Consider the following 21602-nt stretch of genomic DNA (forward strand, 5'->3'; position numbering starts at 1 on the left):
ATGATATTGAAGTCGGACATCGTTGAAGGCCTAGGTAGGAAACGCACGGCCTGCCACTAACACACACACACACACACACATATATATACATATATATATATATATATAAAATATATATATATAAAATATATATATATATATATGTATATGCAATGTATATATATTTTTTTCACACATAAATATATTATAAATATGACGTGCATATATGTATAAATGTGTACATATTTTTATGTATGTATGTATGTATATATGTAGACGTATGTGTATATTTGTCTGTATATATGATTGTGTATATTTGTATGTATATATGTATGTATATATATATAAAAAAAATATATGTATGTATGTATGTATATATATATATATATATATGTATGTATGTGTATATTTGTATGTATATATGTGTGTATATATATAATAGGTGTATGTATGTATGGGAGTGTGAAAGAATCGTTAGAGATGTTGAAATGTGATGACAATCTCAACAAAAATGAGCGCTGTTGATGGTTCTCAACAGTTCACAAATGCTCTTAACGTGTTAGAACATGAATGTTTAAAGATTTTTCACGTGTAAAATGGCAAATATCTTGTGTAATAAATGATTACTATTTCTTATAATTTAAAAATAGTGCTGTACTTTGACAATCCTGAGTATGTGCTTTTACTGCCATCTAGTGTCTACTTTATAAAACGAGTAAAACAAGCTTGATATACATTTTTTGCTGCAATCATGTTAAATCATTCTATTAAAATGTTAAAACAAATTTATAAAATCACATATTTGATTGAATGTTAAAAAAATGTTTAAGTCTGAATATTTTTTGGAATTTTTGGGGGGGAAAATAAAAGTTTTAACTGCAACTTTCTTAAAAAAAAATTAAGTTTGAAAATTTTGAGCTAAAATGTTTTTTAATTTTTTTTGCTTTTTAAAAACAACAATTTTAGCCGCAACTTTCTAAAAATATACATATATTTAAGTATGTAAATCGTAGATTTTGTACAATATATATATGTTTTAACTTTTTTAGCCGCAATTTTCTAAAAAAAAACTAATATTTAAGTCTGAACGTTTTTTAGATAAACGTGTTTTTGAGGCGCAACTTTCTAAAAAAATATATTTTAATCTGAGATTTTTTTAGATAGCATTTTTTGGAATTTTTTGGGGGAATTGTTTTTTTAAGTTTTAGCCGCAACTTTCCAAAAATAACAAATATTTAAGTCTGAAAAATTTTTAGATAACATTTTTTAGAAAATATTTTTTGGGAAAAAAAAACCTTTTAGCCGCAACATTCTAAAAAAATGAAATATAATTCTGCACATTCAAGCGTTTCAAGTTGTGACAATCACGAAAAAAGCCAGCAAAATCCTGGAGGGGCCGACATGTAAAAGCAAGGGTACTTCCCAGCATGCTTCACTTCTTCTGCATGAAGTTCTGCAGTATGTCGATGGGAAGCGGGAAGATGATGGTGGAGTTCTTCTCCGCCGCGATGCTGTTGAGCGTCTGCAGGTACCGCAACTGCAGGGCGGATGGCGACTCGGCGATGATCAGCGAGGCCTCCTTCAGGGCCCGGGAGGCCTTCATCTCGCCCTCCGCTGAGATCAGCTAAAATAGCAAACACACGTCAGCCCGTACAAACTACTCAAGTCAAAGTATCAGTCAAAATACAGCTTAAAAATAAAATATCTGCAGGTAAAAAAAAACATCACGCTTCAACACATCAAACCGTATCAGCCACCTGAACCGCCAAAATAGATACAAGTGTTTTAAAAGCCGACCTAAAAGAAGTTGCCCCAAAGGAATGCCTGTGCAAAAATTAATTTTAAATATTCATCTAGTTAAAATATTATGAAATAAGTTTATCGGTTCTCCATATCATTCTTGAGCAACAAAGTTATCTATGGGTTTTATTTTTGGGGAAAAACCCATCCTAGTTTCAGCATTTCAGCTTTGTCTTGTGTGCGGCTCGCGGCACATTCTATAAATACTGTTGGAAAAAATTGAAACAAGAGAGCAAACAGGTGAAATGCAACAAGAAAAAGTTGAACCGTTGACTCTAATATCACAAAGCTGCCATGCAGGCTGTTTTTTTTTTCTTGAAAACTCATTACTCAAAATATAATAATGAATCAAAGTCAATGTTATAAGTTATTCTATTCAAAGTTCCAATTACTGCACATCAAATATTACACTTTGAAATATTTGGGGGAAAAATATTGCATATTTCGTTTGTTTCCATAAAAAAACGGATTTCTTTGACAAAAACGATGTAAAGTAAAAAAAACAGGTAATAAAAACTTACAATTGACGGATTAATCTGAAATTGATCTGGAGATTTAAGCATTTAAAAATGTATCCCTAAGAATTTTAGTGAGATATATATATATATATATATATATATATATATATATATATATATATATATATATATATATTTGTATATGTATGTATTTAAATGTATATATATACATATATACATATATAAAATCTCCTGATGATTGAGGGAACCCCTCATGAAACAGATCTGTAGAGATGAAGTAGTCTTGTGATTTTTTCCCACACCTATATACATATATATGTATATATATATATGTATACATATATATATACGTATACTGTATATGTATATATATATATATATATATATATATATATATATATACTGTCAATCAAAAACTAATATTAAAAAATAAATAAATAAATAAACACTTTTATGAGGGACACTTTTGGATCATCCAAAAATTGGTGTGATTTTTTTTCTAAACTGTTTAGAATTGTTTAAAAAATAATAATAAATTAAAATCAATTTTATAAGTTATTGTCCAATATAAGGCTCCAATTACTTCACATCAAATAGTCCACTTTGAAAACATTTGGGGTGGGGAGAATGTTGCATATTTAGTGTTTTAGCCATAAAAAATGAATAGGCATAATATTTTTAAAAAAGTAATAAAAACGTATAATTGACAGACGGATTAGGAAATTGATCTGGAGATTTAAACAAACAACATGTTTACTTGACCCTCTTCCTGGGAAACTGATCAAGGAGCTCTTTGTATTATTAGGTCCATCAGTGCTAAATATTATAAACTTATCACTTTCCTCGGGCACTGTTCCCCTAGCATTCAAAAAAGCGGTTATTCATCCTCTTCTTAAAAGACCTAACCTCGATCCTGACCTCATGGTAAACTACCGACCGGTGTCTCACCTTCCCTTTATTTCAAAAATCCTCGAAAAAATTGTTGCTGAGCAGTTAAATGAACACTTAGCGTCTAACAATCTATGTGAAACCTTTCAATCCGGTTTCAGGGCAAATCACTCGACGGAGACAGCCCTCGCAAAAATGACTAATGATCTATTGCTAACGATGGATTCTGATGCGTCATCTATGTTGCTGCTCCTCGATCTTAGCGCTGCTTTCGATACTGTCGATCATAATATTTTATTAGAACGTATCAAAACACGAATTGGTATGTCAGACTTAGCCCTGTCTTGGTTTAACTCTTATCTTACTGATAGGATGCAGTGTGTCTCCCATAACAATGTGACCTCGGACTACGTTAAGGTAACGTGTGGAGTTCCCCAGGGTTCGGTCCTTGGCCCTGCACTCTTCAGCATCTACATGCTGCCGCTAGGTGACATCATACGCAAATACGGTGTTAGCTTTCACTGTTATGCTGATGACACCCAACTCTACATGCCCCTAAAGCTGACCAACATGCCGGATTGTAGTCAGCTGGAGGCGTGTCTTAATGAAATTAAACAATGGATGTCCGCTAACTTTTTGCAACTCAACGCCAAAAAAACGGAAATGCTGATTATCGGTCCTGCTAGACACCGAACTATATTTAATAATACAACTCTAACATTTGACAACCAAACAATTAAACAAGGCGACACGGTAAAGAATCTGGGTATTATCTTCGACCCAACTCTCTCCTTTGAGGCACACATTAAAAGCGTTACTAAAACGGCCTTCTTTCATCTCCGCAATATCGCTAAAATTCGTTCCATTCTGTCCACTAAAGACGCTGAGATCATTATCCATGCGTTTGTTACGTCTCGCCTCGATTACTGTAACGTATTATTTTCGGGTCTCCCCATGTCTAGCATTAAAAGATTACAGTTGGTACAAAATGCGGCTGCTAGACTTTTGACAAGAACAAGAAAGTTTGATCACATTACGCCTGTACTGGCTCACCTGCACTGGCTTCCTGTGCACTCAAGATGTGACTTTAAGGTTTTACTACTTACGTATAAAATACTACACGGTCTAGCTCCATCCTATCTTGCCGATTGTATTGTACCATATGTCCCGGCAAGAAATCTGCGTTCAAAGGACTCCGGCTTATTAGTGATCCCCAAAGCCCAAAAAAAGTCTGCGGGCTGTAGAGCTTTTTCATTTCGGGCTCCAGTACTCTGGAATGCCCTCCCGGTAACAGTTCGAGATGCTACCTCAGTAGAAGCATTTAAGTCTCACCTTAAAACTCATTTGTATACTCTAGCCTTTAAATAGACTCCCTTTTTAGACCAGTTGATCTGCCGTTTCTTTTCTTTTTCTTCTATGTCCCACTCTCCTTTGTGGAGGGAGTCCGGTCCGATCCGGTGGCCATGTACTGCTCGCCTGTGTATCGGCTGGGGACATCTCTGCGCTGCTGATCGGCCTCCGCTTGGGATGGTTTCCTGCTGGCTCCGCTGTGAACGGGACTCTCGCTGCTGTGTTGGATCCGCTTTGGACTGGACTCTCGCGACTGTGTTGGATCCATTATGGATTGATCTTTCACAGTATCATGTTCTCATAGTCATCATTGTCACCGACGTCCCACTGGGTCATTATTGTCACCGATGTCCCACTGGGTGTGAGTTTTCCTTGCCCTTATGTGGGCCTACCGAGGATGTCGTAGTGGTTTGTGCAGCCCTTTGAGACACTAGTGATTTAGGGCTATATAAGTAAACATTGATTGATTGATTGATTGAAACACTGGAACTAAAAAAAACAGAAAAAGAAACTTTGTAGAATTATTTTTGGATCCCTGAGAATTTTAGTGGGATTTATTTCAAACATAAACATTTACGTTGTTCAAAAAATAATAATGAATCAAAATCAATGTTGTTATGAATTATTGATCTATTTTAGGCTCCAATTAATTAACATTATTTTACTATTTTTTTTAAATTGGCGGAGAAATATTGCATTTTTTCTTTAGCCATAAAAATGAAAGTTTTTTTTAATTACAAAAATGGCATAAAATAAACAGGAAGTAATAAAAACTTATAATTGATGGATATATCTGAAATTGCATTTAAAGTCAAAAAAACAAAACACTTTTATGAGTGGGGCCCTTTTGGATCCCTGAAAATTTTAGTGGGATTTTTAATTTTTAATTGTTCAATAATTAATAATGGACCCACATTAGTGTTATGAATTGTTGACATATTTAAGGCACCAATTACTTCACATTAAATATTTCACTTTGAAAATAATTTTGGGAAAATATTGTCTGTTTATGTTACTACAATTAAACAGTTTCTTTGACAAGAGGGCAATAAAGGGGAACATTATCACAATTTCAGAAGGGTTAGAACCAATACAAATCAGCTCCCATTGGCTTATTTTATTTTTCAATGTTATTTTCAAAATTTTACCCATCATGGAATATCCCGAAAAAAGGCTTTAAAGTGCCTGATTTTTGCTATGTAAATACACCCGTCCATTTTCCTCTGACGTCACTGCGTGACGCCAATACAAACAAACATGGCGGATTCAGTCTCGGATTTCAGCGGCTTAAGCGATTCAATAGATTACGCATGTATTGAAACGGATGGTTGGAGTTTGGAGGCAGATAGCGAAAACGAAATTGAAGAAGAAACTGAAGCTATTCGCTCAATAGCTATTCCTATAGCTATTGAAGCTATTCGGCGATCACCTTCCAACCAACGATTGCATCTTTTGACCACTGGAGCAACCTAAATCAGTCGATTGGTAAGTGTTTGTTTGGCATTAAATGTGGGTGAAGGGAAAGGCTGGATGCAAATACAGCTACAAATGTACATACAGCTAGCCTAAATAGTGTGTTAGCATCGATTAGCTGGCAGTCATGCAGTGAGCAAATATGTCTGATTAGCACATAAGTCAAAAACATCAACAAAACTCACCTTTGTGATTTCGTTGACTTTATCGTTGGAAATGCTTCTGCTTTGAGTGTCGCAGGATATCCACACATCTCTGTCGTAGCTTCGCTATCGTCCGTAAAATGTGCAGAACAAACGAGGGAGGGACTTTCGCATCTTTTGACCACTGGTGTACTTGAATCCGTCGATTGGTATGTGTTTGTTTGGCATTAAATGTGGGTGGAGGGATAGGCTGGATGCAAATATAGCTACAAATGAGGCATAACGATGCGATATGTACATACAGCTAGCCTATATAGCATGTTAGCATCGATTAGCATGCCGTGCTAATCGATGCACACTCCACATAAGTCAACTTGAACCCATCCCTGATCGTGTTGTTACACTCTCCGACAACACACCGATGAGGCATGATGTCTCCAAGGTACGGAAAACAGTCGAAAAAACGGAAAATAACAGCTGATTTGACTTGGTGTGTGTAATGTGTTTCAGAAAATGGCGGATTGCTTCCCGTTGTAACGTCACGGGGGAAAGGTCATCGCTCCGACAGCGAACAATTGAAAGGCGTTTAAATCGCCAAATTCACCCTTTTAGAGTTCAGAAACCGGTTAAAAAAACGTGGTCTTTTTTCTGCAACATCAAGGTATATATTGACGCTGCATAGGTCTGGTGATAATGTTCCCCTTTAAACAATTATAATTTTTTTAAACATGAAAATAATAAAAACTCGACAGACAGATCTAAAGGTAATCTTTACAATTAAGTGTTGAAAGTTTAAAAAAAACTTTTTCAAACTTTGAAATAATGTATGATTTATTTTTAATACTTTTATGGGTAGGACCCTTTTGTATTCCCAAGATTTTAAATGGGAATATTTTTTTAAAACTGTTACTGCTCAGAAAAATAACAGGATTGTGTCCCCCAAAAAAGGCATAAAACATAAACTAATAAAAATAAACTTTATTTTGAAACAAAGAACAGAAGTTGATCTATAAATTTAAGTGTTGAAAAAATATGACATATTTTAAATATTTTCCTGACTGACACCCTTCCAGGTCCCCGGGGCCAAACTTGGGGGGAGCCCTAAAGGTTCACCAAATCTCAATATTGTATTGGTTTTCAGCATGAAAAATATCAAAATGGCCGCCGCATGCTTTTGATTAAATGATTATAACGGGGCTAACGCTAGCTAAAACATCAAATTCATCTCGAACTCTGGTTGGAAATGGAAATCTTCTAAAGTGAACATTTCTACTGACCAAGTACATGTTGCATTACAACTCCTCTGACAAGCAGAGTAAAAGTAACTAAGTAGTTGTGCAAAGAGTGTCTTACCTTGGCCCGCGCCTCTCGACTGGCCTCCGCCTCGGCCGCCATGGCTCTCTGCAGCTGTTGTGGTAACTTCACGTCTTTGATCTCCACGCGCTCCACCTTGATGCCCCACGCGTTGGTGGCCTCGTCCAGAGACTCCTGCACACAATTCATGCAACCTTACCTTCAACACTGGTTTTCTCTGGTTTTTATATTCTTAATGGGAATTCACAACACTTACACTGTTGTCTCTGGTTGCTAAATTCATTAGGGGACTTCACAACACTTACACTGTTTTCTCTGGTTGTTAAATTAATTAGGGGACTTCACAACACTTACACTGTTGTCTCTACTTTTTATGTTCATTAGGGGACTTCACAACACTTACACTGTTTTTTGTCGCCTTTAGACCATTAGGGGACTTCACACCACTTACACTATTTTCTGTAGTTTTTATGTTAATTAAGGGACTTCACTACACTTACACTGTTTTCTCTAGTTTTTATGTTAATTAGGGGACTTCACTACACTTACACTGTTTTCTCTAGTTTTTATGTTAATTAGGGGACTTCACTACACTTACACTGTTTTCTCTAGTTTTTATGTTAATTAGGGGACTTCACTACACTTACACTGTTTTCTCTGGTTTTCATGTGCGTGAGGGTACTTCACAATACTTACACGGTTTTCTCTGGTTGTTAAATTCATTAGGGGACTTTAAAAAACGTACACTGTTTTCTCTGGTTTGTATGTGAATGAGGGTACTTCACAACACTTACACGGTTTTCTCTGGTTGTTAAATTCATTAGGGGACTTCACAACACTTACACTGTTTTCTCAGTTTTTTATGTTCATTTGGGGACTTTACAACACTTATACAGTTTTCTCTTGTTAAATTCATTAGGGGACTTCACAACACTTACACTGTTTTTTCTGGTTTTTATGTTCATTTGGAGACTTCAGAACACTTACACGATTTTCTCTGGTTTTCATGTTCATTAGGGGACTTCACAAGACTTACACTGTTTTTTGTCGCTTTTAGACCTTTTGAGGACTTCACAATACTTACACTGTTGTCTCTGGTTTTTATGTTCATTAGGGGACTTTACAACATGTACACTGCTTTCTCTAGATTTAATGTTCATAGGGGACTTCACAACACTTACACGGGTTTCTCTGTTTTTTATGTTCATTGGGGGACTTCACAACACTTACACAATTGTCTCTGGTTTTTATATTCATTAGGGGACTTCACAATACTTACACTGTTGTCTCTGCTTTTTATGTTCATTAGGAGACTTTACAACATGTACACTGCTTTCTCTAGATTTAATGTTCATAGGGGACTTCACAACACTTACACGGGTTTCTCTGTTTTTTATGTTCATTGGGGGACTTCACAACACTTACACAATTGTCTCTGGTTTTTATATTCATTAGGGGACTTCACAAGACTTACACTGTTGTCTCTGCTTTTTATGTTCATTAGGAGACTTCACAACACTTACACTGATTTTTGTTGCTTTTAGACCATTAGAGGACATCACAACACTTACACGGTTTTCTCTGTTTTTTATGTTCATTAGGGGACTTCACAACACTTAGGTTGTGTTCTCTGGTTTTTATGTTCATTTGGGGACTTCACAACACTTACACTGCTTTCTCTAGTTTTAATGTTCATTAGGGGACTTCACAACACGTAGACTGCTTTCTCTGGTTTTTATGTTCATTAGGGGACTTCACAACACTTACACTGTTTGCTGTCACTTTTAGACCATTAGAGGACTTCACAGCACTTACACTGTTGTCTCTGGTTGTTATGTCCATTAGGGGACTTCACGACACTTACATGGTTTTCTCTGGTTTTTATATTCATTAGGGAACTTCACAACACTTACACTGCTTTCTCTGGTTTTTATGTTCATTAGGGAACTTCACAACACTTACACTGTTTTCTCTGTTTTTTAAGTTCATTAGGGGACTCCAAAGACATGCACTTGGGGATATGTTGATTGGCGACACTAAATTGGCCCTAGTGTGTGAATGTGAGTGTGAATGTTGTCTGTCTATCTATGTTGGCCCTGCGATGAGGTGGCGACTTGTCCTGGGTGTACCCCGCCTTCCGCCCGAATGCAGCTGAAATAGGCTCCAGCACCCCCCGTGACCCCAAAAGGGACAAGCGGTAGAACATGGATTGATGGATGGATAGGGGACTTCGCAACACTTACACTGCTTTCTCTGGTTTTTATGTTCATTAGGGGACTTCACAACACTTACACTGCTTTCTGTCGCTTTTAGACCATTAGGGGACTTCACAACACTTAGACTGTTGTCTCTGTTTTTATGTCCTTTAGAGGACACTGACATAATCATTGAAATTAACAAACGCGCATATTTTGGTACTTGATGCGTGCTAACGTTAACAGGCTAGCCTTTTAAAAAAATTTTCAGGTTTACTCTTTAGAGTAATATATTTTGGTACTTGATGCAGTTAGCATTTAGCAGGAGAACATTATATTTTTAGCTATATTAGCAGGTATACCCCACATTGTCATATATTTAGGTATTTCACTAATGCTAACTGTAATCATGCTATCGTTAACATAGTACTGCTAGCCTTTTAGCTCATTTTGTTCATATTTTTGGTACTTGACGCATGTCTACAACGGTTAACATTAACCATGTTAATATTAGCATGCTGGCTTTTTAAGCTAATTTTGCACGTGTTCGCCTCAGCTCCAAATATTTTATCACTTGATGAATGAAATTTGTTAGCATTGGCACGCTAACCTGCTAGCTTCGTTTTTTGCTAACTCAGTCATATTTTGGTCCATGATGCACGCTAATGTTAGCAGGCTTGCATTTTAAACCCATTTTTCAGGTACACCCTTCAGAGTAATATATATTTTGGAACTTGACGCATGTATCAGCATTTAGCATGCTAACATTACATTTTTAGCTAATTTAGCAGGCATACCCCACAGTGTCATATATTTTGGTATTTCACTGATGCTAATGTAAGCATGCTATTATAAGAATAGTAGTGCTAGCTTTTTAGCTCATTTTGTTCATATTTTTTGGTACTTGTCATGTCTATAACAGTTAGCATTAAGCATGCTTACATTAGCATGCTGGCTTTTTAAGCTAATTTTGCAGCTATACACATCAGCGCTTAATTGAGATACCTGTTAGCATGCTCACGTTAATATAGGTTTTTTTTCAGCTCACTCATATTTTGATACTTGATGCATGCTAATGCTCACGTTAAAATGATAGAATTTTTTTTCAGCTAACTCATATTTTGATACTTGATGCATGCTAACGTTAGAGGGCTTGCATTTTAAACACATTATTCAGGTACATAATATATTTTGGTACTATAGGAAGGTAACAGTTAGCATTTAGCATGCTAACATTAGATTTTTAGCTAATTTCGCAGGTACAGTCATATATTGGTATTTCACTAATGCTAACTGTAAGTATGCTATTTTTAGCTGGCTTATTTTTTTTTTTAGCTCATTTTGCTCATATTTTTTGTTACATGACTTTCTATCTCGCCAGGGTGCTAACTGTTAGTATTTTAGTTTAGTTTTGGCTCCTCAACATTCGCACAAAAGTTGTACCATCATTTGTAATTTTCTCGTTCTTTCAAGAAAACCTATAAATTGTAATTGTTTGGAAGGTGAAAGCTACCAAAATGGCTCGCGGATCCTTTGATCTGTCAGTCTGTGGCACTTCCTGTTTTCAATCGCTGCGCATTTAGGCAGATGGCTAGCTAGACCTGACTGAACCTCAACCCAAACTTACATAATCATTACAATTAGCAACAAAACTGAATTGAGACACGCGAAAAAGTGCTCTAACTCTGCATGATGTATGAACTTTGTGCTACCAATGGTCAATATCTGTCACCTGCATGCCGAGCGATATACCCTCTCTGTCGGACAGCAGCTCGGCCAAGTTCTTGGTGCCCAGAACGTTCCTCAGCGTGGTCTGTGCCAGCAGCCGCGTGGAAGAGTGCGCGTTGGACACGTTGGCCACGGACGAGATGGGACACTCGATGCGGAAGTAGACCACGCCGTCCACGCTCACCGTCACCGAGTCTTTGGTCAGGATCTGAGACAACACACCTGGGGGTGGGTACTTTTCACATTTGGTACCAAATTCCTGGACTACTTTTGTGTTTATGTGGTAATAAACATTCATTTAATTACATTTGTTAACATTTACCAGTCAGATGATACTAAAAAACGTGTTGTCCATATGTTAAATTTATTTTTCTTACACTTTTGGGTATCAGCTGTCGTCAGGAAGTAGTCTTTGCCATTAAGTTGAGTGTGACAGTGAGCTATTGTTTAAACCTAAAAAAGTATTTGAACTGTAAGTATTGTTCTTACACACCAGCTGTTTGAATGTAACGTGCATATTGTAGTTCTCATTAACAAATTTGGAGGTGTTGAAATTGCCATGTAAAATTTCTAATGCTAATCAGTAGCATGTATATGGGATATCCAATACAAATTAGCATCGAGCTAATGCATTTGTTTTAACAGACAAGTTCATATAGTATCTTGTGTAAATTCGAGACTATTAGCCGCTATTTTTTTCTTACGCTTTGGACCCTGTGGCTTATAAAACGGTGCGGCTAATTTATTGATTTTTCTTCGCTAACAGCCATAATAGTTGTTTTTTAAATGAAAAACTAGCAAATACACTAAAATGGTGCGTTATTGTTTGTGCCATCTTTTGGACAAGTACTCAATTTAGTGCTTTCAATCGGAAGTAGAGGTGCCGCTCCGTCTTGTAGCCGTCCATACCGGTCCACTCATACGGATTATTCCCTCGTCACTCCGAGCAACGTTTTTAAGTTTTACAATTCAACTAAAACAATTCTTACTTACTAAAGCGTCCCATGTGTGATGTCTGTAGAAGTGTTTTCATGCATATTTGTGCATGTTATCGTAATGTAATTAAGCTAGCGTTGGTAGCATTAGCTAATATGCTAACACGTATACCAGTGTCTGTGCTGGTATGATTAACTAATGTATTGTAGTGTTTCTGTTTGGTTAATTCACCAAAACGTTACTGTGGCGTTATTGAGTTTGTGTAGCTGATTGGAGAGCTAGCTTGCGCAGCAAGTGGGTCCATGACCATGACTTCTGTTTTGTTTGATAAGCCATTTTACGGCCGTTTTACAGGCACGGTTTGGTAACTATTAAGCTATGTAAATAAACATTTATAAAATATTTCTGTGAAAATAACTCATTCAATATCGTGTTTATCTGCGACTTATAAAAGGCTGCGGCTAATTTATTGATTTTTCTTCGCTGACAGCCAAAATGGAAATACTTTTTTTTTTTTTAAATGAACAACAAGCAAGTACACCTAAAAAGGTGTTTTATTGTTTGTGCTATGGCGCCAGGTGCTGCAGTGACCTTCCATTTAGTGCTTTCAACCGGAAGTAGAAGTGCCGTTCCGTCTTTTAGCCGTCCATAGCATATCTACTCGTAGGGATTCTTCACTCATCGCTCCAAGCGACGTTAGTGAGTTTTACAATATAACTAAAACAATTCTTACTTACTAAACCGTCGCATGTGTGATGTCTGTAGGAGTGTTTTCATGTATACTTGCGTACGCTATCGTAATGTAATCAAGCCAGCGTCGTTAGCATTAGCTAATATGCTAACACATTTTTGAGTGTCTGTGTTGGTATTATTAACTTACGATACCATTCTTTTAGTATTGTTTCAGTTTCACAAAATCCTCAGTAAATTCACCAAAAACATCACCGTCGAGTTATTGAGTCTGTTTAGCTGACTTAAAAACTAGCTTGCACAGCTAGTGGGTCCATGAATAAAGACTTCTATTTTGTTCGATAAGCCGTTTTTCTGCCCTTTTACAGACACCGTTAAGGAACAATTAAGGTATTTAAATAAACATTTACAAAATATTTCTGTGTAAATAACTCATTATATAACGGTGTGCCTAATCTATTTATATTTCTTCGCTGACAGTTATAATGCTAATGCTAATATTATATTGGGATGGTTTCCTGCTGGCTCCGCTGTGAACGGGACTCTCGCTGCTGTGTTGGATCCGCTTTGGACTGGACTCTCGCGACTGTGTTGGATCCATTGTGGATTGAATTTTCACAGTATCATGTTGGACCCGCTCGACATCCATTGCTTTCCTCCTCTCTAAGGTTCTCATAGTCATTATTGTCACCGACGTCCCACTGGGTCATTATTGTCACCGATGTCCCACTGGGTGTGAGTTTTCCTTGCCCTTATGTGGGCCTACCGAGGATGTCGTGGTGGTTTGTGCAGCCCTTTGAGACATTAGTGATTTAGGGCTATATAAGTAAACATTGATTGATTGATTGATTGATTTTTTAACTTAAAAACCAGAAAATACGCTGAAGAGGTGTGTTAATTGTTTGTGCTATAGCAACATCTTTCCTTCCATTTAGTGCTTTTAACCGGAAGTAGAAGTGCCGTTCTGTCTTTTAGCTGTCCATAGCATTTCTACTCGTAGGGATTCGTCACTCGTCATTCCGAGCAACATTTCTTAGTCTAACAATATGGTTAGAGTGTCCGCCCTGAGATCGGTAGGTTGTGAGTTCAAACCCCAGTCGAGTCATACCAAAGACTATAAAAATGGGAACCATTACCTCCCTGCTTGGCACTCAGCATCAAGGGTGGGAATTGGGGGTTAAATCACCAAAAACGATTCCCGGGCGCGGCCCCCGCTACCGCCCACTGCTCCCCTCACCTTCCAGTGGGTGATCAAGGGTGATGGGTCAACTGCAGAGAATAATTTCGCCACACCTCGTGTGTGTGACAATCATTGGTACTTTAACTTTAACTTAATATGACTAACACAATTCTTACATACTAAACCGTCGCATGTGATAGCTGTAGGAGTGTTTACATGCATATTTGTATGCGTTATGTGGTCAAGCTTGTGTCGTTAGCATTTGCTAATATGCTAACAAGTTTATGAGTGTCTGTGTTAGTATTATTAACTTACGATGGCATTCTTGTATTGTTTCAGTTTCACCTGATTTAAGAGCGAGCTTGCGCAGCTAGCGGGTCCATGACGACGACTTATGTTTTGTTTGATCTGCTGTTTTACTGCCCTGTTACAGACACCATTTGGGAACAATTAAGGTATGTAAATAAACATTTATGTGTAAATAACTCATTTCACAATGCGGCTTATAGTCCGGTGCGGCTAATATGTGGGAAAAATTGTAATTGTTTTCCAAAAATTTAGTGGGTGTGGCTTAAATACCGGTGCGCTCTATAGGCTGTAAAATAAGGTACTTTATGTTTACTTTATGTTTACTTTTTTTACAGAGTTTTGAAGTAAAGACTCGATTGGAGACAAGTTATCTGTCTGCTGAGTTAGCAAGAAGAGACGTGAGCGGGCCCATAACAGACTGCCTGTATCGGACGTTTTAGATGCAGGCCCGTATCATTTGATACCTGTTTTTTGCTGATATCAATATCAGCTCGGGACACTCCTAATCAGAGTATTACAAAAAATATCAAAGTATATCAAGATTCCAAGTATGTACACCTCCTGCGGCGGGATGTCAAAGGACACGGTCCTCAGGTCCACCTTGACAAAGTTGTCGGTGCACGGCAGTACGAAGAAAAGACCTGCAAGGACACACAGCAACTTCACCTTCAGGAACATCGGGGACTTTAGGACCCAGCGGCTCAGAGTCATACCTGGTCCTTTGGGTTTCCTGTCTACGATACGGCCCAGCCTGAAGATGACGGCCCGCTCGTACTCCTGCACTATCTTCATGTGATGGAGGGGGGGGGGGGGAGTCACTTGCAAAGAGCATCCAAACTAGTGATGGGTCAGTGATAGTGAGTGTGTGGCACACTCACTACCCGTATTGGCACTGCACTTATAGTCTTTCAAATTGCTCATCTGATATCTACTTTATTAATAATTCATAGTTGGCCAATAAAGGTGCGCCAAAAAACGATTCATGTCTGAATAGCGATTAAGGTTCATCCTGATTCAAAATTTTCAAAAAATTAATAAAGGAAGTAAATATATATTTATTTATTTTTCCCCCCAAAAGAATCCATTTTTAAACATAAGTTTTTTGGGTAGCTTTTCTAACTTGTAACATGATTTGAAATATACATATATATATATATATATATATATATATATATATATATATATATATATATATATATATATTTATATATATATATATATATATATATATACACACACACACATATATATATGTGTGTGTTCGTGTATATATGTGTCTATATATATATATATATATATATATATATATATATATACACACACTTATACTTTTTCGCCCCACTGTACACACACACACACACATATATATATATATATATATATATATATAAATATATATATATATATATATATATATATATATACATATATACACACACACACAGTGTTTTATATATATATTTGTGTCTATAAATATATTTGTGTGTGTATATATATTTGTGTGTATGTATATATATATACTTGTGTGAATATATATATATATATATATATATATATATATATATATATATATATATGTGTGTGTGTATATATATACAGTATGTGTATACATATGTATATAATTTGTGTATATATATATTTATGTGAGTATTTATATATATATATATATTTGTGTGTGTATATATACATATATTTGTGTGCATGTATATATATATATATATATGTATATATATATATATATATATGTATGTGTCTGTACATATATTTGTATATATATATATATATAATATATATGTGTGTTTGTGTGTGTACATATATTTGTATATATATATATGTGTTTGTGTGTGTACATATATTTGTATATATATATATATATATATATATATATATATATATATATATATATATATATATATATATATGGGGGCTTCACGGTGGCAGAGGGGTTAATGCGTCTGCCTCACAATACGAAGTTCCTGCAGTCCTGGGTTCAAATCCAGGCTCAGGATCTTTCTGTGTGGAGTTTGCATGTTCTCCCCGTGAATGCGTGGGTTCCCTCCGGGTACTCCGGCTTCCTCCCACTTCCAAAGACATGCACCTGGGGATAGGTTGATTGGCAACACTAAATTGGCCCTAGTGTGTGAATGTGAGTGGGAATGTTGTTGTCTATCTGTGTTGGCCCTGCGATGAGGTGGCGACTTGTCCAGGGTGTACACTGCCTTCCGCCCGATTGTAGCTGAGATAGGTGCCAGCGCCCCCCCGCGACCCCAAAAGGGATTAAGCGGTGGAAAATGGATATATATACATGTATGTGTTTGTGTGTGTACATATATTTGTGTATATATATATATATATATATATCCATCCATCCATTTTCTACCGCTTATTGTCCAGGGTGTACCCCGCCTTCCGCCCGATTGTAGCTGAGATAGGCGCCAGCGCCCCCCGCGACCCCAAAAAAAGGGAATATATATATACACATATATATATATATATATATATATACATATATACATATATATATATATGTAAATAAAACAAATGTCACAACCTGTTGCAGCAAGTCATGTCTTGTCTCTTTATGTTGTTATAATTCTGCTGTTTGAAGTTTAATTGTGTTCCCAGCGCCACTTTCCTCCCTTGTTTACTTTCTTGTTGCTCGGAGCGCTGAGTGTACACACCAACCTGTTTAGTAATGAGGATACGCGTCTTGCCATCCAGTCGGCGTGGAAACATCATACATTTTGATACTCGGCGCCATCTTAGGAGTATGCCAACATCTCTTATACTAGCATGCTATAGTTAAAATGCCTATGTTTTATGCTAGCTTTTTAGCTAATTTTGTATGTTTAAACCTAAAAATCATGATTTTTAATAGTTTGTACCATCTTGGAAGTATGCTTACATCTCTAATACTAGAATGGTATAGTTAAAACACTAACATTGTATGCTAGCTTTTTAGCTAATTGTGTATGTTTGAACCTAAAAATCACGGTTTGTGATACTTGGTGCTGTAAAGCAAGTATGCTAAGCCACGTTAACTCTTAGCATACTTGCGAGAAAGTTAGCATGCTAATGTTGCTTTTGTTAGATTTCTAGCTAGTTTAAATCTAAAAATCCTGTTTTTTAATATATGGCGCCACCTTGGAGGAATGCTAACATCTCTTATACCAGCATGCTATAGTTAAAATGTCAACGTTTTATGCTAGCTTTTTAGCTAATTTTGTTTGTTTGTACCTAAAATTCCATAATGTTGATACTTGGCGCCGTCTTGGATGAATGAAAAACATCTCTTATACTAGCATGTTATAGTTAAAATGCTAATGTTTTATACTAGCTTTTTAGCTAATTTTGGTTGTTTATACCTAAAAATCATATAATTTGATATTTGGCGCCATCTTAGAAGTATGCCAACATTTCTTATACTAGCATACTGAAGTTAAAATGCTGACGTAGCTTTTTTGTTAATTTTAAATGTTTAAATTAAAAATCATGATTTGTAATATTTGGCGCCATCTTAGAAGTATGCCAACATCTCTTATACGAGCATTCTATAGTTAAAATGCTAACATAGCTTTTTAGCTAATTTTGTTTGTTTATACCTAAAAATAATAATTTTTAATATTTGGCGCCGTCTTGAAGGTATGCTGACTTTTCTTATACTTGCAAGTTAAAACACCAACGATTTAAGCTCGCTTTTTAGCTAATTGTGTTTGTTTATACCTAGAATTAATCACTTTTGATACATTTTAAATCGACCCCAAGGCACAAACATCAGGGTTATCAGTATTTCCGCAGGTTTTTTGTAGGTTTAATTATTATACCAAATAACATTTTGCGGGAATTGATGCTGAATCGGAATCATCTAAAATTGTAAGGTGCCCCAAAATTCACGCCCCATTAGCAACTATATATATATATATATATATATATATATATATATATATATATATATATATATATATATATATGTATATATGTATATATACATACACACACACACACACTTTTTTTTTCACAAATAGCTGCGCAGAAAGGAATATAAATTAATTAATGAGCCGAACCGCTAACAGGAAAATAAATAAATAGGAGCTTTCACTTGTAATAAACTCACTACTACCGAACATGCAGTCTGATAGTTTATATATCAATGATGAAATATTAACATTGCAACACAAGCCAATACGGCCGGTTTAGTTTACAAAATTACAATTTTAAATTTCCCGCGGAGTTTCTTGTTGAAAACGTCGCGGAATGATGACGCGTGTTTGTGACGTTATTGGTTGGAGGGGACGTATTAACGCAGAACCACTTATGGCTAAAAGTCGTCTCTTTTCATCGCATAATAACACAGTAATTTGGACATCTGTGTTGCTGAATCTTTTGCAATTTGTTCAATTAATAATGGAGACTACAAAGAACAATGCTGTTGGTGGAAAGCGGTGTATTAGAGCTGTCTTTAGCACCGAGACACAGCCAGTGTTTCTTTATTGTGAAGCTTTAACACAGGGCGGTCAAGAGAAAATGTTCCTCTACGTCAACCAGCATGTTTTTGGATGGGAAAATTGTGATATTAAGTCTGCTCTTACCGGAGAAATCACTGGATTATGCTTCGTCATGCAGCAGCTGTCAAAAAAGGCACCTGTGAGCTTGGCTTCTCTCTGAGACACTGGCGTGTTCACCGCAGCCATCCGACTTAGAGGTATGTCTTTACAATCTCACTAAAATACTAATAAAAGAATAAGCAGATAAGGGATCTTCCAGAATTATCCTAGTAAATGTGTCTTATTACATCTGAAACGCTCACACTGCCGCCGCCCGGAACCGTCGCTTTTTTTTTTTTTCTAGTCCTTCACTATCAATATCCTCATCCACGAATCTTTCATCCTCACTCAAATTAATGGGGAAATTGGCGCTTTCTCGGTCCGAATTGCTCTTACTGTTGGAGGGTCACATTATAAACAATGTGAGGATGTGAGGAGCTGTCACGCCAAATTTCTTTCCCCCTACAAAAACCTTCCCCCCTCATTTACTTCCGGGGTCATGATTAATACAGACGTTTTGTTAACGCTGTATTATACGAATATAAAACTATTATATTATAAAAATACAGACATTTTGTTAACGCTTTATTATAAAAAATTTAATTAAAAAAACAATTTACAAGCACAAGCTATGGGATGACGCATTTACTTCCGGGGTCATGTTCCCTCACATTTCCTCTTACGTCATCCCATAGCTTGTGTTTGTAGTTTTTTAAAACATTTTTTTTTTTTTAATAATATAGCATTAACAAAACGTCTGTATTTTTATAATATAGCATTATATTTTTATTATATAGCATTAACAAAACGTCTGTATCAATCATGACCCCGGAAATAAATGGGGGGGGAGGTTTTTGTAGGGGGAAGAAATTTGGCGTGACAACGCCCTCACTCCGGTGATGTCACGTGCACAAAATCTGCTACTTCCGGTAAAGGCAAGGCTTTTTTATTAGCGACCAAAAATTGCAAACTTTATCATCGATGTTCTCTACTAAATCCTTTCAGCAAAAATATGGCAATATCACGAAATGATCAAGTATAACACATAGAACGGACCTGCTATCCCCGTTTAAATAAGAAAATCTCATTTCAGTAGGCCTTTAAAGTGACACAGTATCACTCCGTGCGTTCCATAATGCATCGACACTCCAGTATCGTTAGCCCCATCACTAGTCCACACTGTCGATACACGATTCGTGCGTGGGAAACGGCTTACCTTGACGCACATAAAAATGGTGACGGGGAAGGTCGCGGCGATGAAGACGAGTGATATCACCACCAGTATCCACCCAAAACATCCCAGGCCGCCCGAGTTCCTCTCTGCGGGAGGCAAACACGCACTTAACGACCTCCTCGTCTCCACGTGAAAGTCGAACTTACCTTCGACGACCTCCGTGGAGTCGACGTGGACTTTACCCTGCGTCACCATTTCGGCCTTGCTGGACGTGGGCGAGATCATGAGTGCGTCTTTTCACCTGCGTCTGTTTCGCGGGGAGGGGGCGCGGCCTCAGGCTCACTCGACCGTAGCGAGGACAGGTGTTGAAAAAAAAATGGCGAGCGAATGGCACCCGACACCTGGCGCGGGTAACCAGGGGCAACGGAGTGTCATTCCCGCCACAACGCATCACGGAGGGGACATGTGAGCCGTTATACCGCTAGCCACGCCCTCTTGGTACTGCAGGAGGCTATAGGCCCCGCCCACTTTGTTATTTTGTCAGCCTATTAACCAAAATAAAGTCTAAAAAAAGAGTAACTTAGTTTTTATATCGGTTATTTGGAGAGTTTAGAAGCAAAATAATAATAATGTGATTCGGTTGTGTGACTTTTCTGTGCCCCCCCCCCCCCCTCTTTTGACACGTTTTGTCCATTCTGCTAACTCAAAGGTAGGAAGGAGACAAAGTTTTTTAAGTTGAGCTTGTCGTTTTTTGGTTTTAGATTGTTAATAAACATAAAGTTGATGCAGAAAAAAATTCATTTTTCTCCTTAAAATTCTACACACAATACCCTATAACAGGGGTCACCAACGCGGTAGCCTGTAAGGACCAGATGAGTAGCCCTCTGGCCTGTTCTAAAAATAGCTCAAATAGCAGCACTTACCAGTGAGCTGCCTCTATTTTTAAAATTGTATTTATTTACTAGCAAGCTGGTCTCGCTTTGCTCGACATTTTTAATTCTAAGAGAGACAAAACTCAAATAGAATTTGAAAATCCAAGAAAAAAATTTAAAGACTTGGTCTTCACTTGTTTAAATAGATTATTTTTATTTTTTTTACTTTGCTTCTTATAACTTTCGGAAAGACAATGGACCCCAAAAGGGAATAAGCGGTAGAAAATGGATGGATGGATGGATGAATTTTAGAGAAAAAATACAACCTTAAAAATGATTTTAGGATTTTTAAACACATACCTTTTTACCTTTTAAATTCTTTCCTCTTCTTTCCTGACAGTTTAAATCAATGTTGAAGTATTTTTTTTATTGTAAAGAATAATAAATACATTTTAATTTAATTCTTCATTCTAGCTTCTGTTTTTTCGACGAAGAATATTTGTGAAATATTTCTTCACACTTATTACGATTAAAATTCAAAAAATATA

The 21602-nt window shown here is 36.6% G+C and overlaps 1 protein-coding gene across 2 annotated transcripts; it reads right to left on the reverse strand.

Moving 5' to 3' along the window:
- Nucleotides 1-560: 560 nt before the first annotated feature.
- On the reverse strand, nucleotides 561-20663 carry stoml3a (stomatin (EPB72)-like 3a). 2 transcript variants are annotated; one of them, XM_061877869.1, is made up of 7 exons: nucleotides 20389-20663; nucleotides 20225-20328; nucleotides 15178-15250; nucleotides 15023-15105; nucleotides 11354-11557; nucleotides 7466-7600; nucleotides 561-1603 (listed from the first exon to the last, which is right to left on the reverse strand). In XM_061877869.1, the coding sequence occupies exons 1-7, from the start codon at nucleotides 20465-20467 to the stop codon at nucleotides 1412-1414; spliced, it is 870 nt and encodes a 289-aa protein (XP_061733853.1). In that variant the 5' UTR covers nucleotides 20468-20663; the 3' UTR covers nucleotides 561-1411. The 2 variants fall into 2 exon arrangements, with proteins under 2 accessions (XP_061733853.1, XP_061733854.1); XM_061877870.1 differs by lacking the exons at nucleotides 15023-15105; nucleotides 15178-15250.
- Between the last annotated feature and the right edge of the window lie 939 nt (nucleotides 20664-21602).

Source organism: Nerophis ophidion, linkage group LG18, assembly GCF_033978795.1.
Source record: "Nerophis ophidion isolate RoL-2023_Sa linkage group LG18, RoL_Noph_v1.0, whole genome shotgun sequence".
Lineage (NCBI taxonomy): Eukaryota > Metazoa > Chordata > Actinopteri > Syngnathiformes > Syngnathidae > Nerophis > Nerophis ophidion.